This window comes from Pieris brassicae, chromosome 5 (assembly GCF_905147105.1).
Source record: "Pieris brassicae chromosome 5, ilPieBrab1.1, whole genome shotgun sequence".
Taxonomy (NCBI): Eukaryota; Metazoa; Arthropoda; class Insecta; order Lepidoptera; family Pieridae; genus Pieris; species Pieris brassicae.
This window is the reverse complement of record NC_059669.1, coordinates 5,094,452-5,115,166: the sequence shown is the minus strand read 5'-3', so window position 1 is coordinate 5,115,166 and position 20,715 is coordinate 5,094,452. Positions and strand designations below refer to the sequence as shown.

Below are 20,715 nucleotides of genomic sequence, written 5' to 3'. Positions count from 1 at the left end.
AATAAGACTAAATATGATTACAGTCTGCTAAGTATAAATTGGCGTGTGGTAAAGGGGAAATTAGTTTTGACAAATGTACATTTTCAATGTGATCTTGGAAGCGTCGTCCTGTCGTAGGCGTGACCCACTACCAAAAAAGCTCACGCTGTGTCACATGATTTCGATACAAATTTCATTTGACGTTCAGTGAGTCACGCCTGTCGCCAAATGATATTGTCTCAAGCCCCAGATCAAACTCAACCTTTTAACTGTGACATAATACCTCATGTTATTAGTATTATTTTCAGCCATGAAACAAATAAAATAAATAAAGGTACAAACATAAAGTGTACGAGCCAATCAAAAAAATCGTTTTTTGCCTCGATTACAACGCCAAGTTGTTCTTGACAGCATGTCATATTTAATTAAATATCTGTCTCTTACCTATCATAGTAAATGGCATGAGTTTCAAAAGCACAAACAATTTCCCACAGACTAAAGGTCTCAGAAATATCTTTATTATTTTGATAACGGTTAATTTACTATTTGTAATAGCATATCTCTCACTTGTGCTTATATTGAAATAAAGTGATGTTGAAAATTTTAGCCGGCTTTTCATTTTTGGCAGAGAGAGCTTTGTAAAATTATAATCTTGGGATATAGCAACGTTTTCTTCTTGAAATTATTTTATTTCCATTATAACTATGTAGATTAACAATGATTAATTTACATAGTTATAATAATTACAATTATGAAATAGGAAATTAAAACAAATTTAAAAGGTTTGATCCTTGACGCCGCGTACCTTTAATGCTGACAGCATCTCTTCGCTTTATTGAGATACTCATTCGTTGAACGAGTTAGGTACCAGCTCTGGGGACGTCGATACGTACTATCTACTAGACGCCAAGTTAAATCTTTAATGACTCAAGAATCTCTACTGCAAAGGGAACAAAACAAAGTTGGAGGATATACTCTTATATTTTAGCCATTTATTATTTTCCACCTGCTCGGTGGGCTCGCCAGATTTTTTGTGCTTGTCCGAGGGAGGTGAGACGAGGCTGACGTGCACACGGGAAGCCTTACCAACGCCCGACCCATCCTCCAAGGGTTCAACGACCGCTTGCCGTTGTATGTAGCTATGCCTGTTGGCTTCAAAATGGCTGAAATTTTGACGGGCGCAAAGAGGTCTGTGATGTTGAGTGCGGCGTGCCGAGAAAAACGACCATTCTTTTACGGTACTTATATTTTTTTTTCTGCCTGATGTCAAATAAATACTTAATTGTATATGGTCAGACTTCTATAAATCTTTAATTTTTAATCTTTTTGTTTATGAAGTAGCAACATTACAATGCGTAACGATTTATGTTTCGCTGAGAATCAAACTCTACCCGCAGACTCTTTAGTAATAACTGCGTATCCTAATTATATGCAGGTAAAACCGCGCACTCTGATAAGCTGTGTGAAATTTATTACGTTTCTGACCTTTACTGTAATTGTAAAATAGCGTGCGTAAATACGTAATTCAATTTTATTATTGCTTGTCAATATTTAATTATGTTTACTATGAAACAGTAATTCACTCCATGTCACGATATCAATATCTTGTTGTTGAGCTAAAAATATCATAGGTACATCGTTTCCTAAAAATAATATTTTTTTTTGTTTTATCATGCTAAAGCAATTTGTCGCTTAATGAACTCGATGTACGAACACTATCTTATAAAAACAAATATTGGGGAAAACCAGTAGTTTTACTCTTAAATTTTGAGTAAAACACAATTTTCTTATTTTTAGAATGTTTAACTTAACTTGTATTGTATTAAGAATGAAAATATTGTAATCATTCTATGGAATATTGATCCAAATCCGTATCATCAATATTGCATTTAAGCTTTACCTCCTCGTAACTTAAGGATTTCAGAATTTGAATCTCGCACCCTAGTACGATTAAAAAAGAAAAGAAAACTCCGAACAACTATGAACAGCGTTTACTAAAATTCATGTTCCGCCGAAAAATTGGCAAGAGTTGGAATCAGAACTCGAATTTATATTTTTTGTATCTAAAAAGACTCATCCCCACCACAAAATGCTTCCAGGTTAGTACTTATACAAAAATAAATAAATTAATCGAATGCTATTTAACAATTCTCTAAGTTTAAATCCTTGTAAGTGTCGAAGTCACCTCCATATCGTGATTTGATAGTCGGTCGACAATTAAAAAATCACGCAGATATCATGTACCAATGTAGTGATTTAGGGAAAGTGCGCAATACTGTTCATAAGCCGCACCTAAAAATGTATTTGTTCACAGATACAAAAATCAAAATTGACGTTGTTATTTGGGTATTTAAAAGTGATTAATGCGATATTTATTAATTTAAAATTAACAATTCCATACATTTTTGCGTTAATACGTATCTAACTGTATATGAAAAATAAACTGTATTGTTAAATTTGTTTCGATATTCAAAATGAAAGGCTGTGTGCTAAATAAGCATTTTTCTAAAAATACAGAAAGTATTGGGATCTATTACACACCCAACGCAAGTCGAAGTATTTGTATTTGGTCTTTAAATTATTACTAAAATAAATATACTTATTACATATAAGATACAGTATTTTTTTTTGTTTCTGACACAATATTTAATAATATCACGCCAGTTTAAAATTATCACTTATTAGGTTTGGTGTAGATGAACATGTAATTTACTAATTGTAAATTGGGTTCGAGTAATAAAACAACAGTATATACAAATAATTTATTAATACATAGGACATTGAACATCATACATCAGCGGACACACACGATGACTAGCATAACACCGCTCGCTGTTTACAACAGCTGGTAATAGGCGTTTTAATAGGAAACAATAATTCCAATTATATCTCAATGTTCGTCTATCTCTTACGGCGTCTGGTTCGAGATCGATTGGACTGTGGACTCCACTCCAAACTGAGATCACTTGAAGAGGGTGGCGTTTCAGGGAACTGCGCGTTGGACGTCCATCTACATGACGCACACGCTGGTTTGGGAGATTCAACTACTTTTTCACCGCTGCTGAGCCCTCCGTAGGACTCCAAAATGTGTTTGTATGCGCACTCCAAGGGCTCCGGGCTGCGGCCACGGGCAGCGCACAACCTCAACCGAACACAGGCATTGCAATAACCGCAAGTGTCACCGCGTAGAGAATTTTTCACCATTTTGGACGTGCGTAACAAGTTATTGTCCTAAAAAGACTATTGTGAACGTCTTCGATACGGTATATTTATGCGGCGTACCGCACGCGACAGCTGATAACCTCTTCTCGGCGCCGAAGTGTTACCGACCGCTTAGCTCTGGCCTTAGAATCAATAATGGCTAATACTTATAAGTAGGACTATATGAATACGACTCTACGTAGTCTGATATAGAAGAAATTTGACGAAATAACAGGAAACTATAAAAAAATTAAGACTACTATCTAATAATGCGGTTTATAAAAGTCCATTCGAGGATTTTATATATAATTCTGTTTCCTATATGATATTGCATAGAAATCGAATAAATTTCCATATAAGGTAATATGTCCAACTACAACCTAGTTTTCATATTAGCTATATAAATATAAAAACCAGCTGCAATACAACCCACGTTCTTAGATTTCAGACTTCTGTTGATGTTTCTCGATACATTTTTCATTGATTTATTTCACACACCAACGAATTTTAGTGTCTAAAGCACCTTCACCTTCACCGTGTGGGAGAGTTAGTGCAAGCCAGAAGTCGAATCTGCATCCTCAGCTATGAGAGGCGCACGATCAAGCCACATCTACAGCATTAGTCATCGTATTTGTGAAATCATTTTAGAATGCCTATTTCATTCCTTATAAACACTTTTACATAAAATAGGAAAGGCTGGAGGATCGTTCTCTACTCAGGCCAATGTAACCTGTTACGCATTAGTGTGGTATGTGTCATTTTTGAACACATATTGTACTGTATATTTATAATACACCAGCTTCAATATACCGTTCTAAATAATTCTAAAAAAATGTTAATGCGAAGATAAATTTACATAGCAATGAATGTAATTCATTGTTAAGACGAGTAATAAACCCCTTATAAGTGTTAAATTAAAGATGTCTATTATATTTTACGACCGATAGCGTCAGTATTGTTCTAGATCTTTACCAGTAATCACCAGAATGGCAACCTCAATATAAACTGCAGCGCATTCAATATGACTCGTAATCGTAAACAAACATTAGTTAACATATTATACTATTTCATTCCCACGAATTATTAATGTAGCTATCAGTTTTCCGTAATCCTGATGTAGTTGGTGGAATAATTAGTTCGGAGTTTTAGGCAGAGGCTAATCCAGTAAGCTAGCTATCAAGTTCATTTAAAGAAATTTTTATTGCAGAAAATATTTCAATTTGGTCGCTAAATAAAATGATTTAAAAACCTAAAAAAACAGCAGTCTTTCAGCGTTAGACTTCTAATATCAAATCGAAAAATATTTAAATAGTATTTTATTGTATCTCCCTAATAAGATACTCTCTTAAAAACGCATGGTCGTCAAATAATGTGAACTTCTTTTGCCATATTGTCTTTATACATTTTTGCTATATTTTAAGAACACTAACTAATTTTGAACTGTACAGAAATCACTGATATTATGTTTCGTTCTCCAGACATGTTCATTCGTAAAAGGGTGTACTATATTTCTGGAAAATGATTAATGCGTCCTATAATACATGAGTCCGCTTATCGATGAGTGACTTGATGTAAACAATCACTATTTATATCCTTAATTTAACTAGATACGAAGAAGCTACGGAAATAGCACTATATTAAAATTCAACTCAATAGAACGAAAATTAGCACTAAATGCGACTCCCATATGTAAAAATCGGTCATATATATATATACCCTTAATATTAGGTCCTTACATATGAAATTAGCGTATTTCGTACTGGCCACTTTAATCACGATGTTCTCCTATTTGGTAAGGAATTCCAAATTCAAATTTGTACAGCTATTTACTCATGTATTTGTGCTACGATGACCATCATTCATTTGTTTTTTCTGTTTGCGTCACTCATTTTACAAAATGGAAAACTTAAAGTATCGCATTATTTACGAGTACGAGTCCCTCCGTGGCACTAGTGCTGCGGAAACGACTCGAAGGGTGAATGATGTGTATGGCGGTCATGTTGCAAAAGAAAACACAGTTCGTTTTTGGTTCCAACGTTTTCGTTCTGAAAATTTCGACCTGCAGAACAAGCCCCGTGGACCGCCTAAGACCCAAGTTGATAATGAAGTATTGAAGGCTATTGTGGAAGCGGATCCATCGCAAAGCACGTCCGAGTTAGCTGCAGGCTGTGGTGTTAGTGATAAAACTGTTTTAATTCACTTGAAGCAAATTGGGAAGATTAAAAAGCTTAAAAGGTGGGTACCTCACGAATTGACTGAAGCAAACCGGCAAACGCGCGTCGACTGCTGCGTTACATTACTGAACCGGCACAATAATGAAGGTATTTTAAACCGAATCATTATGACCTGTGATGAAAAATGGATTCTTTACGATAATCGGAAGCGCTCAGCGCAATGGTTGGATCCTGGCCAGCCAGCCAAATCCTGCCCCATGCGAAAATTAACCTCAAAAAAGTTACTTGTAAGCGTTTGGTGGACTAGTGCCGGTATTGTTCATTGCAGTTTTCTCAAATCTGGCCAGACTATTACGGCTGATGTCTATTGTCAGCAATTGCAAACCATGATGGAAAAGCTAGCGGCTCAACAACCTAGGCTGGTCAATCGCTCCACGCCACTGCTACTTCACGACTACGCTAGACCACACACGGCACAACAGACGGCTACCAAATTAGAGGAGCTTCAATTGGAATGTCTAAGACATCCTCCGTACTCCCCGGACCTTGCTCCAACAGATTACCATTTTTTTCGAAATTTGGACAATCTTGCAAGGGAAAAAAATTAACTCTGATGGGGCAGTCCAAATCGCCTTCACAGATTTTATTGATTCCCGTCCGACTGGTTTTTTTAGTAAAGGGATCAATGAACTACCTATGAGATGGCAAAAGTGCATAAAAAACAATGGTTCATACTTGATTAATTAAATATATTATATTTAAAAATATTCAACTTTTTGTTCCACCCATACAAAACGCCAATTTCATATGTAAGGACCTAATATTATGACTCATACAGATACTTCTTTATTGTATATAAATGCGCATTTATTATACCACGTTATACGTTTTTCTATGATTTTTTCTGCGTACTGTCACGAACAACGTCTTATTTAGTGCTCTCAAAACTTAGAATTACGTATAAAAATAATGTAATGATTTGCAAAATTAAATTAAAGAAAATGTATCTAAATATATATTACTCTTGTACAATATCTGTAAAATTTTCCTCAAGTAGCGAATACGTAGGTAAAAAGATGCATTAAAACGTCTAAAACCTATTTTAAATAAAATAATTGAAGTAAATTAATTAAACTATTTTAAGTATATTGTAAATAAAGTCTATAAATCGATAAGCGGTCATTTACCTATATATTAAAATAATAACAAAAAAGTAAGTATATCTCTGTACACTTCCTGGATATTTAATCTCAAAAATACTTGTTAGAAAAAGTATTAACTTGAAAGGGCTACAAAATTTGTAGTGTGTTAGTATTTAATTTTAACTCAATAACCTCAAAATATTATAGATATACGTCCGTATAGGTTTTATTCAGTCATCTTGCTACACGTTGGATTTCAATAATGTGTGATCGAGAAACTTTAGTCTTGAATTTTTTAAAGTTCGTTAGAGTTACAAAAAAGTATTAAGTTTTTATTTTGTTTAGATTGTATTTTGTATTTAAAATCTTGTCAAATTTCAAGCAGTGGGTATGGATTTTCGTAGGCACGTGTAGTTTAGCATTTTTAATACAGTACTACAACACTATATTTAGTATACTTTACTTCGTTCAAGACCCTTACGTATGACCATCACCCAGACGCAGAGGCTTGCCGAAGACAGCGGAGAGTAAAGGTGAGGCGGGCCACTACCACGACCTTCAGAAATGAATTTTGAACTTTACTTTGAATTTTGTAATCATTGAAGGCAGCAGGACTGTTATTTTATCATACATATACTATCACACTATCTTCCGTTTACAAATAAGCTTTGACCCAGATTTCAACTAGACAAAACATACTTTAGAAAAAAGATAGCAGATAGTCGATCAGTATTTTTTGGTTAAATGTTGCTGTTTGATAAAATTATAATTTTGAAAATATAAGACTACATATGTAAATTGTTGCCATAACCTTAATTGACCCTGAATCTATCGATTGTAATACTACTTAATAATAATAATTGCAATTAAAATATGTCTTGATGTTTTTTTAATAATAATATATTTGTTTAGGAGCTAATTTTTAATTACAATTCCAATCTCAAAAGTATCATGATTCAGGTGCCAAGAATAGAGGCCGCAATATAATCAAATCTGTTTTGTTATATACAATTCTTTTTCTACTGGTTTGATTCATACATATGGAAATAATTAATCCAAGTCAAAAATATTTTTAGAATTAGTCAAAATGCGGCGCGATGTAGAATATTCCCATATTATCTTCTCTCTCTACTCTAATTTGGGATTTCGCTTAATATTTCACATTGTAAATGAGTTATGTAATTAAAACATTATTTAAGTTGCATATATACATTTTAGTTCAAAATTAGAAGCTTAAACAAATATAAACAATCATCGAACACTTGAAGCCAATATGAGCCCTTTAGTTTTTGTAGTGTATAGCAGCGTTGCCAACTCTACGTCTTTTTACGTAGATCTACGTATTTTAGGCAAACCTTTCCAGCAAAACCTAACTGCAGTCACAGAATCTATGTATTTTAATCAAATTGTAAAATTTTGCACAATATTCAAATTCATTAGGCTGAATTTGCATAATATCTATTACTTTCGAAAACTAGATGGAGAACCGAACAGAACAAGGTACGTACAGTAAATAAATAAAAATGAAATATTGTTCGTTGATATCAGGGCCGCGTTCAGAATTACATTTAAATCACTATTAGCACAAATCCATAAAAATGCAGTAGGGAGGTAAAAAAACCTATTTTGTAAACCGACTTCAAAAAATTAGGAGGTTCTCAATTTCACTGTAATCTATATTTGGTTTTGTTACCCCATAACTTTCGATGTTGGGTGAACCAATTTTTATGATTTAAATTTGATCTAGTTTTGACAATTTGAAGGCGGTTTAGTTGTTTATTAAAAATATAGTTATGTAATAACTATTTGTTATTATTATATTTGGTCGGATTTGAATTTAATTTACCAGAAAATAATAATGAAAATTAAAAAAAAACATTTTATTCAGTTTTACCTACCCTACCCTCTTCTTTTCACTCACAAAAAAAGTACGTAGATCTACGAACTTTTCCTATACAATTTTGACTAAATATACAAAATTTTCTAATCTAACCTACGTAATTTTCAAAATGCGACTTGGTAACACTGTGTAGAAGTGTCACTTAATAATTTATTTATTAAATATTATTTAACACTTAACTGACTAGCCATGGCTTTCATTAATTCCTATCTATAGTGACTTGAATTAGCAAAAATGATTGAAATATCAATTATGTATTAAATTAAAAATGAATTGATTTATTTAAACTTTAATAAGTCATATAATTACAATACTAGGTGAATGTTAATGAATGTTATGGAGACAGAAATGTAAAAACATAGTTATATTAAAAATGTATTAAGTTTATTTTATATTATATAGAACCTATCCTTATACTATACAGATAGCCTAAGTGCAAAGTACTGATTAAAGTAAAAAGTTATTGTCTTAAAATAAATATGATTATGTTAAAACTAGGTGAATTTTGTTTTATCTATTATATTAAAGTGTTACTGTTTAAACTTTTGCTGAGTGCATCAAAGTAATCATTTTTACATAGGACATTTAAAGATTTAAGATAATGACAGAAGCGGTTATTTCTTTTTGTATTTAAGGTGTTTTTCTCCAACCTACATATAGTTCTGCAAGACGGCCAGTAGTCGAGGGCTAATGCTCTTCTGTCCAGTACTACTCCAAGATTTAAATAACTTGACAAAGTATGATGACGAGATGCAATTTTCTCTTGCTCTCTGAAATTTAAAATATAAATTAGATTAACTTTTACAAACTTTTTTGATATTTAAATTCAAATTCATTTATCCATTTAGATAACATAACATACACTTATGAAAGTCAATAAAGAAATACATTTAAACTTTTCATTTAGATAAAGAGAAAAAATAATTCTGATCAGCACTTGTTAAGGTTTTTTGTTGAAAAACATATTTTTAAAACAGTGATAGTCACACATATTACATAAACATAAAAGAAATAGAGTAACTAAACAATTACATAATTTATTAAATGTCTAAAACAAAAAGCCCAACTTGACTTAATAAACTGGAAACAAAAATATTGTTGATGATGAGATTAAAACTCACCTTTCTGCATAATATCCTGGTGCCGAGATATCAACAAATACTTCACTCTTGCAATTTGATGTACATTTTGAACCTAAAAAACCAAGCTCTCTGGCTATATCTTTGCTAACTTCATTATTCCTATTATAATATTCATAAGTTTGACTTTCATTGAGACTGGCACTTTCTTTTGGATACCACATTTTGTTACATATGTTTGCTCTTTTGGTGATACAATCAGCTTCAGATATACTACAAAGCCCATTTGATATAAATAATAGCTGATTTGAATCCTGGTTATCATTTTCTATTTGACTTTCATATACATTGGAAATACTCCACCATAAACTTAATAGGTCTAATGGGGCACCATGACTGATAACTTTAATATGTTGCTGTACTAAATGTTTTGATGTATTTGGTACGGTGGTTTTGTCTGCAGTATATTCATCTGTCCAAGATAAACATGAATTCTCGTCTTCTATATTTAATTTATCATTTCCTATATCCTGTGAATTTTCATATGTTGAGTGCTTGTAGGACACCATGTAAAATTGCAGGCTATGAATTGTTTTTCGTATGTCACCTTTGTAATAATCTAATAACCCATCACCAAGACCAGGAAAGCAAATTCCTGTGTCAGCTACACACATAATATCTAACCAAGTCCCCGACATTCTTGGTAAAAACTTATGCATTTTAATGATTTTCCCAAGCTGTATGAATTTTTGCAAATGTTGACAAGATAGAGAACTTGTTATCAATATAACTGGTCTTTTTGAACTATGAATTAATTGTGAGATAGCAGAACAGAATCCATCATCTTGTTCAAACACAATATCAGCATCATCAATTAATATTAAAGAACTGTCAGTTCTTACACTATCTTGACTAGAAGAACATTCTACGATGCATTTCATATTTTCGATTTTTTTTACATCTTTGGACAAATCTTTTGCTTTCTTGGGTCGTCCTCGTTTCTTGGGCAATTTAGGTTTAGCTGTTTCCTGAAGTTTTTGACTATTATCTGAATTACTTTTTCCCCTATCTACTTTATGGGATCTTGTTGCTTCTTGGAGATCTTGTAACATTATTTTTCCTGTCCTTTTACTACTAGAATTTACTTCAATAACTTTTATAGCCAGTTCTGCTGCAACTGCATAAACACTAGATGTTTTCCCTGAACCGACGTCTCCACAGATAACCAGCACATTATTAGAAGTTCTCAATGTCTCTCTACTCTCAGCATCTGAATCTTGAAAATCATCAAAATCAGAACTACCACTACCTCCATCTTTTTTAGTCTTAACTAAACTTTCATTCCATGATTGCAACCATTTCTTTAACTCATCAATTGCTTTAAAGTTCCCAATAATTTGTTTTGTAGATGTAGGTTTATATTTTTCAACCCAACATAATTTGTCTATAGAATCAAAATCATTTGGAAGATCATGGATTATTTCAATACTGTTGTCTAAATCTGGGTAATTGATGTCTTTGTTTTCACCATTACTTTTTCCCTTCAATAAATGATAGGTTCTGTACACTGGAAACTTGTGATGTGAATGTTTTATCATATGTAAAAGATTTTCCTGGTTTTGTTGATTCAGTGGAATTACTTGCTTCACATCTTCATCCAAGCTTGTTAAAGACTTGAAAAGATTGTCATTGGTTTCTAAATTTGAATCATAAGGTGAATCACACAGGGAAGAAAAATTTATTTTAATTTTATCTAATGTCATCGCAATATTTTGTTGAATATGGACTACTGGATGAAACTCTAATTTAGCAGTATTATTTTTAGGTTGTGAAATATCTTTTTTCAACTTTTGAGGAATGCCACTATGCAAGAACTTCTGTCTAGCTTCTTTTTCTGCTATACTGATATTTGATTGTTTTGATGTAAAAATAGGAGCTAATTTTAATGGGTACATTGTTTTATTGTGTGTGCACTTCATAGACTTTATTTGTGACTGTGACTTTTCATTGTTTTCGTTAATAGATGGATTTTTATTTTTACACAATTCTCTCATACCTATTAAATTTAAGGTAGACTTACTTCCCGCAAATCTACCTGAACTTCTTTTCTTTTTTGGTGTAAATATGTATAGCTCCTCGTCAGAACTGCTTACTTCAGCATCTTCTAAATATTTTACTGGCCTTTTAGTTTTTCGTTTAGGTCTCATATCAACATTTATGAATTCAGTGTCATCTATTGGAATTAAATTTGAAGTAGAGCATTCAGATATTTTGAGCTTCCTACCTTTAGTTAAATCCTGTATTTCTTCACATCTGCTGATTCCTGTTTCATTCTGAGGATTATTAAAAACGTTTTGATCTTTGTTTCTTTTATGTGATATTTTCTTCATTATTTTTGATTTAAATTTTACCTTAATAGTATCAGTTATTTCCACTTCATCAGCAGGGTTATCTGTATCAGCAACTTTTTCTTCTACTATTGGAAAGTAACTCATCATATTTTCTTTCTTGCGAATAGAAGGAGATAATTTACTTAAAAATTCTATATCCTCAATAGAATCTTTCTTATTTGTGAATTTCTTACTAAAGCCCTCTGCATCTGATTTTTCAAACATATTACATAATTGTAGAGTCTTTTTAACATCTAGTAAGTGAGTATCATTAACATCTATGATTTCAAAATCACTCAATGAATGTTCTTTATTTTCATTAGTTTTATTTTTGCTCTCAGAGTTTTCCTGACGAAGCATATCTTTAAATTTTTCTGCCTGTTTTGAAAGTTGTTTCTTTATGGATCTATCTCTAAAATCTTCAAGTTCTTTATTTTTTAGAGATCCTTTCGCTTCAGCCATTTTTTGTAATGACAATACTCTTTTCGCTTTCAGTTCTCTTTTTTCTAAAAGTTCCTGGCATTCTGGTTGAACAACAGGTCTATGTTTCCCAGGAGAGTTGCTTCCAATGCTTTTAAGTCTGGACTCCATCAACAATTGAAATGCATTAGTAGGAGACTTTTCTTGGCTATTGTTTAGCTCTAAAGCCATAGCCTTACTATCTTCACTCTCTTTGTTAGATTCAATTAAGATGTTACATTTTCTTCTTTTACCCATATTGGCCTTTGATTTATATGAATATCTTAAGTAGATATCAGAATACTATCACTAACACAAATCGTGGCTTATTGACAACTTTGAGTTCAATAGTTACTTTAACTGAAAATAAGATTTCTATATTTTTCTGTCATTTTTGTATGCATAACAGTTGTATAAAGTCGGTTATTGATAATATTCCTTTATTTGTCTATAGAAAATTAAGCTTACTGTCATAGTGCACACACATTGCTTTCATATTTCATTTTCAGAGGAAAGCTTTAACTACGTTTATTGATAAAAGATTTTTATTAATATAACATGACTAAGAAATTTAGTCACATTAATTTCTTCAAAAACTTGGATAAAATAAAGTTAATATATTGGCATTTGTCGCTCAATGGCAAGAAGCACTAATATAGATTATAAAAATGTAACATCACAGTTCACATTACACATATGTAAATAAAGCTACGTCATAAGTCATAATGGAGGGCGACCACAAACTAGAAGAATTTCACAAACAGATAATAATGTAGAAGTTAGCACTTTTTTAAGTAATTTATATACTGGGGGTTTAGACAAAATGTCTTAACAGTAGTGTATGTAGAAACTCGTAAGCTAAATCTGTATGAAAATGACAGTTCGTGTCGACAGTCGGGAGCCTAGGCCAAAAGGGGATACTATAAGCGAAGCCATGACAGTGGTACGAAAAACCAAATTACACGCACACGCATTTCGGTAGTCTAGAATGAAGAAGGAGATAGAATACTAACAAAATAAATATTTTCTTTTCAGAAAAAGAATAAGATAATAAGACAACTAAAAGTTTTAACAAAAAGTCTTAACTTTTAATAAATTTAAGTGACTTTTATTATGTAACTGAAAACAGATTTAATAATGAGGGATAAAGGTTTATATGAATAATGTAAAAATAAGAGGAGTGGAGTAATAAATAATGGTTAATTATATAACGTTATATCAAGACCAGGAAACAGTAACTCAAACTATTTTCTTCCGAATTTAATCTTAATAAGTTCAGAAGTTTTATTTTGAATGAGAATGTTCAGATTTCATTTGAACATTGACCAACTGCTGACACGGCTCACGTGTGTTCCAAATATTATTAGCTGAAGAGTAATTTTTAATTATATTTTATTTGAATGAAACATGCAATCTACTGAGAACTGCATGATTGAGCATATTTTCAGAACTCCATTGTTAGGAAAAAATAATGTATTTCAAAAATATGTAACGCAACGGCAAACATGTTATGGAAACAATTATATATGCCGAATACATGGCTCTGTCTTCCTAAGGGGCCAATAACGGTTTCGATAATTTGTGAAGGACAAATAAAAGAAATATTAATAAAAACACAAGTATTTTACATATTGCGGAAAATTGTATTGTTAACACTGCTAATAGTATGTTGGTTGCGAAAAGGACTGAGACAATATCTGTATTAGTTTCATACAAGAAATTTTCAACTTTTCTTTGGACACTACTTTACAAAACCAAATAAATAAAAAAGATAAAATGTATTTAAATGAAGAGTTTATTGACACTTCGCAAAATATGTTTGATGATTTCGTGAGTTCAGAAACAAATTTACAGACACAGAAGTAATAAGTAATTTAAATAATACAATTTGGAAAAAAAATTGAATTACATTCATACTTAATGAACTCTTTTATAACTATAGTAAGTTTAGTCTTTTTTGATATTTTTGTTATTTTTTGGGAGACAGGCCAAGAAATGAAGATTAAATCAAGACGCATTGCTCGACGTCGCGAAATCCAGATTGACAGCTCGATCTATAGTATTCCAATACGAGAAGGGGCTTTTGCTACGACAACACGCAGCGAGTTGTTCATTCTGAAACACTGGAATTGTACCAGCTACAGCCAGAATAAAACTATCTGTATGTGAGGCGCCAGAATGTTCAGATTTCATTTGAACATTGACCAACTGCTGACACGGCTCCCGTGTGTTCCAAATATTATTAGCTGAAGAGTATTTTTTAACAACTGATTATACAATACAAACATTACTATTGAACAAACACAGTTGAATCAAATTAAATGCATTAATAATGTAAATGTATTCAATATATTGAGTATATGTAAAAACCCAAAAAATAAAAATTAACTATAAAATTTATGTTTTATGGGCAGCAATAAAACAATATCTTTATAGATTGTTTCTCTACAGCCATTGGAAGTGGACCGGTTACTAAATGGGGAGCTGATAACTCGCCTATTGCAGAGGGAATTGGCAATGTAGCAATCCATTTGCTGCAGCAGGATTTCTCATACTACAGACAATGGACTTTTTGGTGTCATTATTTCACTAAAACTTGACTATTGTGCTTCGATATCTTGATTTAATTTACTAAAAACAGTACATTTAACAATATTTATTTATCAAATGAACGTAAATTTAATTCAAAATATGAATACAGATTTTTCGTTAATCCATTACATCACAAAACAAAGAAATCAAAACTATGCTCATCTGCTTATAGTTAGGAATTGATTTATATTAAACATACAAGTAGAAAAATGAAAAAAAATATTAGTCATATTTTTTTTAAAGAAACCTCTGTTGATTATCTTCCTTAACATTTTGTATATTATAAATATAAAAATAAGGAAATAGAGCACACGAGGCACTAAGGTTATATATCTAATATCTTATAATATACTTATTAACTCTTACAGGACTAAAATGAACTGCAGGGTCTGGGAACGTATATTCTAAGCAGATAAATAACGAAAAGTATAATTAAAATTAGTAGCAAATCACTAATGACTTATTGAATGATATTATAATCATACCTCAAAATCTGGAGAAAAATTATTATTGAAAATGTTCATGCTCAAACACCAAACCCAAAGTTCTAAGTCCTAACACTAATTTCAACGTTGTGAACGTTTTTTAGTCCGTTTTATTTTAAATTGTTTTTATTCGTTTGACTCTATCAACTACTAATTAATCTTCTCTTAACTCTTTATTTATCAAGCCGCAGTACTATTTCTATTGTATCTTCAAAGTGGTAAATATATTGCTCCTTTATTTGGCAGACTAGGTGTAGATCAAATACTAAAAATATAATAATTATATATTTTATTTATTTATAACCTTAAATTTCTGAGAGAATATGAAACAAATCAAAGTTAATTTTATAATTTATCATGCCACTTTGTACCTTTCCATTTGAAGCGTTTTCGACAATACAATTACGTAGAAAATTACGTACAATTCTAAAAGCCGTAGTGTACGTAGAATAATTGTCGGTAGTAATATGGCTAGACCCTCTGGTTATACAAATTAGGTCACAGCTATCGACAAATTTGTAATTTTTAGAAAATTTATTAGTTAATAAAATTAAGGACATAATACAATAACACAAAAATAATGTTTGTATAAAATTAATTTGTAAGAACCAAATGTAAGTTGTTGATAAATTATTTTCAAGAATTCACGTTTGTCTTTAGTAAAGTTTTGACACTTTGAAATTGAGGTTTGAAAAATCATGATAAGTGTCTGCATATGTTCTAGACATTTTTGTCAATGTCACTTATGAATTATTGAACCTAGGGATTCGATTGCTGGCCACGGCCGACCAATTTTTCTGAAAAATAATTAATCTTTAATTTTGTTACATATCCAATATGACTTCAAAGGCCATGGTTTTGCCCCTTGTTCGTCAAATTGCGGTAAATATCTTCATTGTAATATGTGATGCTGTATTAATGACTAGTGTCAAACCCTGTTATGTAAACGCGTTAATGATAAGTTCTTCCTTCTAAATTTTTCAATATTCTTTTAGACGAGGAGTTATGCACAGGCTGCTCCTGCGACAAGGGAAGTGCGCGTGAATTCGAATATATTGTCGAATAAGACCTTTGTTGCTACAGTAGATAATGGGTCTCCAGTTACCAGAGTCACCATTGCCTTTAAGTAAGACTTATTTAGAAAATTGATATTTACTTATCCGCCAACAGAATAATTAATCAACAAGAAGACTAGAGTATGCGGATAATATTGTATATGATAAATTGGAGGATGTAATTTCAGGGCTGGTTCCCGCTATGAGCCGCAAACAGAGTTGGGTGTTGCTCATGTCCTTCGATCAGCTGCAGGCCTCAGCACAAGGAATGCTAGTGCTTTCATGATATCTCGCAAACTATCACAAGTTGGAGCCTCATTCTCTGCTTCAGGGGACAGAGAATTCATCTACTACACTCTAGAGGTAAATTATGTTTCAATAATATATATATGATAATTACATTAGTCATGCAGTAGGAGTGCTTTGTTCCTAAGTATATATATTTGTAGTTAATTTTTTAATTCTTTTATTGCTGCTTATAATTTTATGAGTTATAAGAACATAATTTTTATGTAATTTCAGGCCACTCAAGACAATTTAGATGTTGCTCTTGAATATTTGAACAACATTGTATCTAACCAGGAGTTCAGGCCTTGGGAGCTCAGTGACAATGCTCCTCGTATGAAATATGAGATTGCTTCTCTCGCTCCTCAGGTGACTGATTTTTTTTTCCTATAATAAATATATCTTTGTAGTGATGATGTTATAACCTGAATTGTCTCACATAATAGTAAAATCATCTATGTGGTAGAAGGGTAGTGATATTCTGGCCACACCAAGTTTTTGACATTGTGTATTATTGAAAAAATATAAAATCATTTATTATAGTACACTTATGAATGTTAGTAAATAAATTAGTGGTTCTAAATTTACCTTTACAGCCAGTTCTCAAATCAAGGGCATAGCATGGACAATAATTAACAATAAAACTCTATCACTTTTAAATCAAAATTGGTATATCAATAATTATAATCAACATATTCTTATTATCACATATCTCTTGTATTAAATTTTCAGATTCGTGCTGTAGATCTTTTACATCGTGCAGCTTACCGCCGTGGCCTTGGTAATTCCCTCTTCATTTCCCCGAAGAAAATTGGTCATATCAGCTCAGAGTCAGTACAACACTATGCCAGTACAACATTGTCACACTCTCGTTGTGCCATTGTTGTTGTTGGAAGCAATAAGGTAGGCTAACCCATTATTAAATATTACATTAAATTTATTTGAAAAAATAAAGATAACTAACTCATTCAAATGTGTAAAGACAAGCTCAATGATACATGGCCTATTTGATTTAAAAAGAAAAATATTCCTATACCTGCCAGGCTCCAGACCGGCTGTGTTACTATGAATTGAACCTAGTGTAAGTAGTAACCTAAGTCAACTATACAACAACAAAAAAATTATCCTATGTTTTCAAATATATTTAAATTAATTGCCCTTTCTGCATACTCAATGATTTGATTCTTAGAAATTGGTGTGATCCATTTTGTCACATATTTAGATAAAGAAGTATTTATAAGTGTGCTTCATCACTTCTGTTGGTTCACAAATGTAGAAGAGAATGCTTTTGAATTTCGTAACAATTTTTTTACTTGTTTTGTTTATTCAAAATTTGTATTTCATTTTATAATTGTATTAGATTTTATTATTGTAATGCAGTCAAAAGCGTTTACGACGACATCATTTAAAACAAAATAAAATGTCCCGGCCAAATTGTATTGTATTAGGTATTTAATAAAAAGTCATCGGCTGTTATAACTATGGGTTTTTATGACCAAATGAGTAGTTGATGTCATTTCAGATTTTTACTGTATTTTTAATTTTATCAAATGTAAATTATAACAAATAATAATTGGCTAATAGATATTTTCAAATCATTCAGCTCACCAGGAAATTTAATTATCAGGTCTGTAAATACAATGTACCCCTCCTATATATATCCCACAACACAATTTATACAATAACACTTCATATTAATTTTACTAGGAGAAAGCCAGCATTGTTGCTCAAGCTTTGCAGTTACCTTCATCTGGTGATGCATCATGTGAAAAGGCTTCTTATTTTGGAGGTGAACTTAGGTATGCAGATTTGAATAATTTAGGATTGTTCATATTTTTAAGAATAAAGAGGGTGGTTATATAATGTCCCAACATGAGGTAGAGTATCACACTCAAACGCATAGTTAATGGTGTAAGTGTAATTTTTTCTGATTTGCAGATACTTTATACTTAAAAATATATTAAAACACAAATAAATAGATTATAATTATCAATCCAGTTATAATATATGCAATTTTGTCTATATTTTTATCATGAGTCCTGGCAAAATAATGAGAATAAAGGTCACTTTACTTATTCCTGATATCAGAATATTCATGCATTGAAATTAATGTAGGCCCTCAACCTGGCTATTTAAGAGGAATATAAAATTAGGCATTATGTCAGTTTTGTCAACATTTTGTGTTAAATCTGTCAAACAAAGTCAATAATTTAAGATATTTTGAAAGAAAGGTCATGTTCTAGAAAGCCAAATAAACTTTAATCAAGTTTCAAGTGCTGTCAAATTATTATTTTTTTAGTATTTAAAGCATTAAGATGATTATATAACTTACAAATTAGAATATGGACCGTAATGTGTTTTTAACTTAAGATTAAAAAAATTAGAAGTTAGTTGTTTAAAGTGCTAGCTTATTCACCATGATAGTAAATTTTGATAAAGGGAGGCAAACTTTGTTAGGGTACCAAATCAAAAAGCAAATATTGTATAACTTTTCAGTCATGTATATACATGATAAGTTATAGTTTTAAAAGTTGAGTTGTTATATTTTTATTATGTGCATATGCATACTACAGTGGGGGTCGATTTACACTTATTTCACAATAAAGTAAGTACTTTATTGTGAAATATCTGATATTGGATTTTTACCAGGAAGGAAATGGGTGGAGATTTAGCTCATGTCGCAATAGCAGTGCAGGGAGCGTCAGCTGGTTCTAAACAGAGCCTCGCCCTTGCTGTTGCTGCAAAGGGTATGTTGTATTTGAAAACGAAATGAGAGAAGTATCTTGTTTGGGATAACTGAATTATTTGATTAATCTTGTTTCTCTACAGCCATTGGAAGTGGACCAGTTACTAAATGGGGAGCTGATAACTCGCCTATTGCCAAGGCAATTGGCAATGTAGGTCCATTTGCTGCAGCAGGATTCAATGTCTCATACTCAGACAATGGACTTTTTGGTGTCATTCTTTCAGTGGCTAAGGACGAGGCAGCTAGTGTATGTATTAATCTAGATAAAAATCAATTAAATTTAATATTATTAATTAAATGTAAATTATGTAGTTTCAAACACTGATTGTTTATTCATACATTCATCTATTATGATTTTATCTCTTTTTGCTTACTCAGCACAAATGTTGACATTTAGTTGTGTTATTAACTATTCTTTAAATTCATAATGGCTGAATAAGAAGAGTTACTAGTCACATTATAAACAGCTGAGAAAAATAATGTGATTTAAAATGTAAATCAATTATCATTTAACTCATGTTATAGAGCATGAACTTAATTAATTTTATATTTATTTATACTAACAATTACAGGCAGTAAAAAGTGCTGGTCAATTTTTGAAGAACCCCTCACTGTCAAATGAAGCTATTCAAGCTGGCAAGAACCAACTAAAACTTCAAGTATTAAGCGAAGCTGATCATGGCTCTGCTCTGGTTGAATCTCTTGCTGCCCAGGGCTTTTATACAGGAACAGCCAAATCCCCTATTGAAATTGCTGCAGAAATTGATCAAATTTCTGATAATGATGTATCACAGGTATATTTGTTTCAATCTAATAAATAATAAAATCTTGCATTCAACTTGGGATATGTCATATTTAGAAACTTATACTATTAAGATTTTAAATAAAACATATTAATTGTTTTTTTGTTACAGGCTCTGTCTAATGCTGTAAGAAACAAAATGTCAATGGGAGCTGTTGGTAACCTAGCGTTTGTTCCATACGTAGATGAAGTATAAATTTATCTCCTTTAAATGTGTACCTTAATTTAGAAATTAAGGAAATTTCTGAATTGTACATTTATTATAATTTATTGTTAATAAATAAACAATAGCTGTTAGTATTGAGTTTCATTATATCTTCAAAGTTTTCTTAACAAGTTTAAATCAAAGTTCAAATTAATTCCTTATAGAAGATATCTCCAAGAAGTTATAAGTGCAACTAAATGTTAATAGTTATGATGATTCCA

At 31.5% G+C, this 20,715-nt stretch overlaps 2 protein-coding genes across 3 annotated transcripts; one reads left to right on the top strand and one right to left on the bottom strand.

The window, feature by feature from the left end:
- Positions 1–8,719: 8,719 nt before the first annotated feature.
- LOC123709795 (ATPase family AAA domain-containing protein 5) lies at positions 8,720–12,966 on the bottom strand. Of its 2 annotated transcripts, XM_045661345.1 has the most exons (3): positions 11,887–12,966; positions 9,518–11,808; positions 8,720–9,166 (listed from the first exon to the last, which is right to left on the bottom strand). In XM_045661345.1, exons 1-3 carry the CDS (start codon positions 12,580–12,582, stop codon positions 8,914–8,916), a joined length of 3,240 nt encoding a protein of 1,079 aa, XP_045517301.1. In that variant the 5' UTR covers positions 12,583–12,966; the 3' UTR covers positions 8,720–8,913. The 2 variants fall into 2 exon arrangements, with proteins under 2 accessions (XP_045517301.1, XP_045517300.1); XM_045661344.1 differs by having other exon boundaries at positions 9,518–12,966.
- Positions 12,967–16,129: 3,163 nt separating this feature from the next.
- LOC123709212 (cytochrome b-c1 complex subunit 2, mitochondrial-like) lies at positions 16,130–20,586 on the top strand. Its single transcript, XM_045660334.1, has 10 exons — positions 16,130–16,283; positions 16,397–16,527; positions 16,645–16,819; positions 16,979–17,110; positions 17,474–17,644; positions 18,449–18,540; positions 19,391–19,488; positions 19,571–19,734; positions 20,060–20,281; positions 20,402–20,586. Exons 1-10 carry the CDS (start codon positions 16,239–16,241, stop codon positions 20,483–20,485), a joined length of 1,314 nt encoding a protein of 437 aa, XP_045516290.1. The 5' UTR covers positions 16,130–16,238; the 3' UTR covers positions 20,486–20,586.
- Positions 20,587–20,715: the final 129 nt, after the last annotated feature.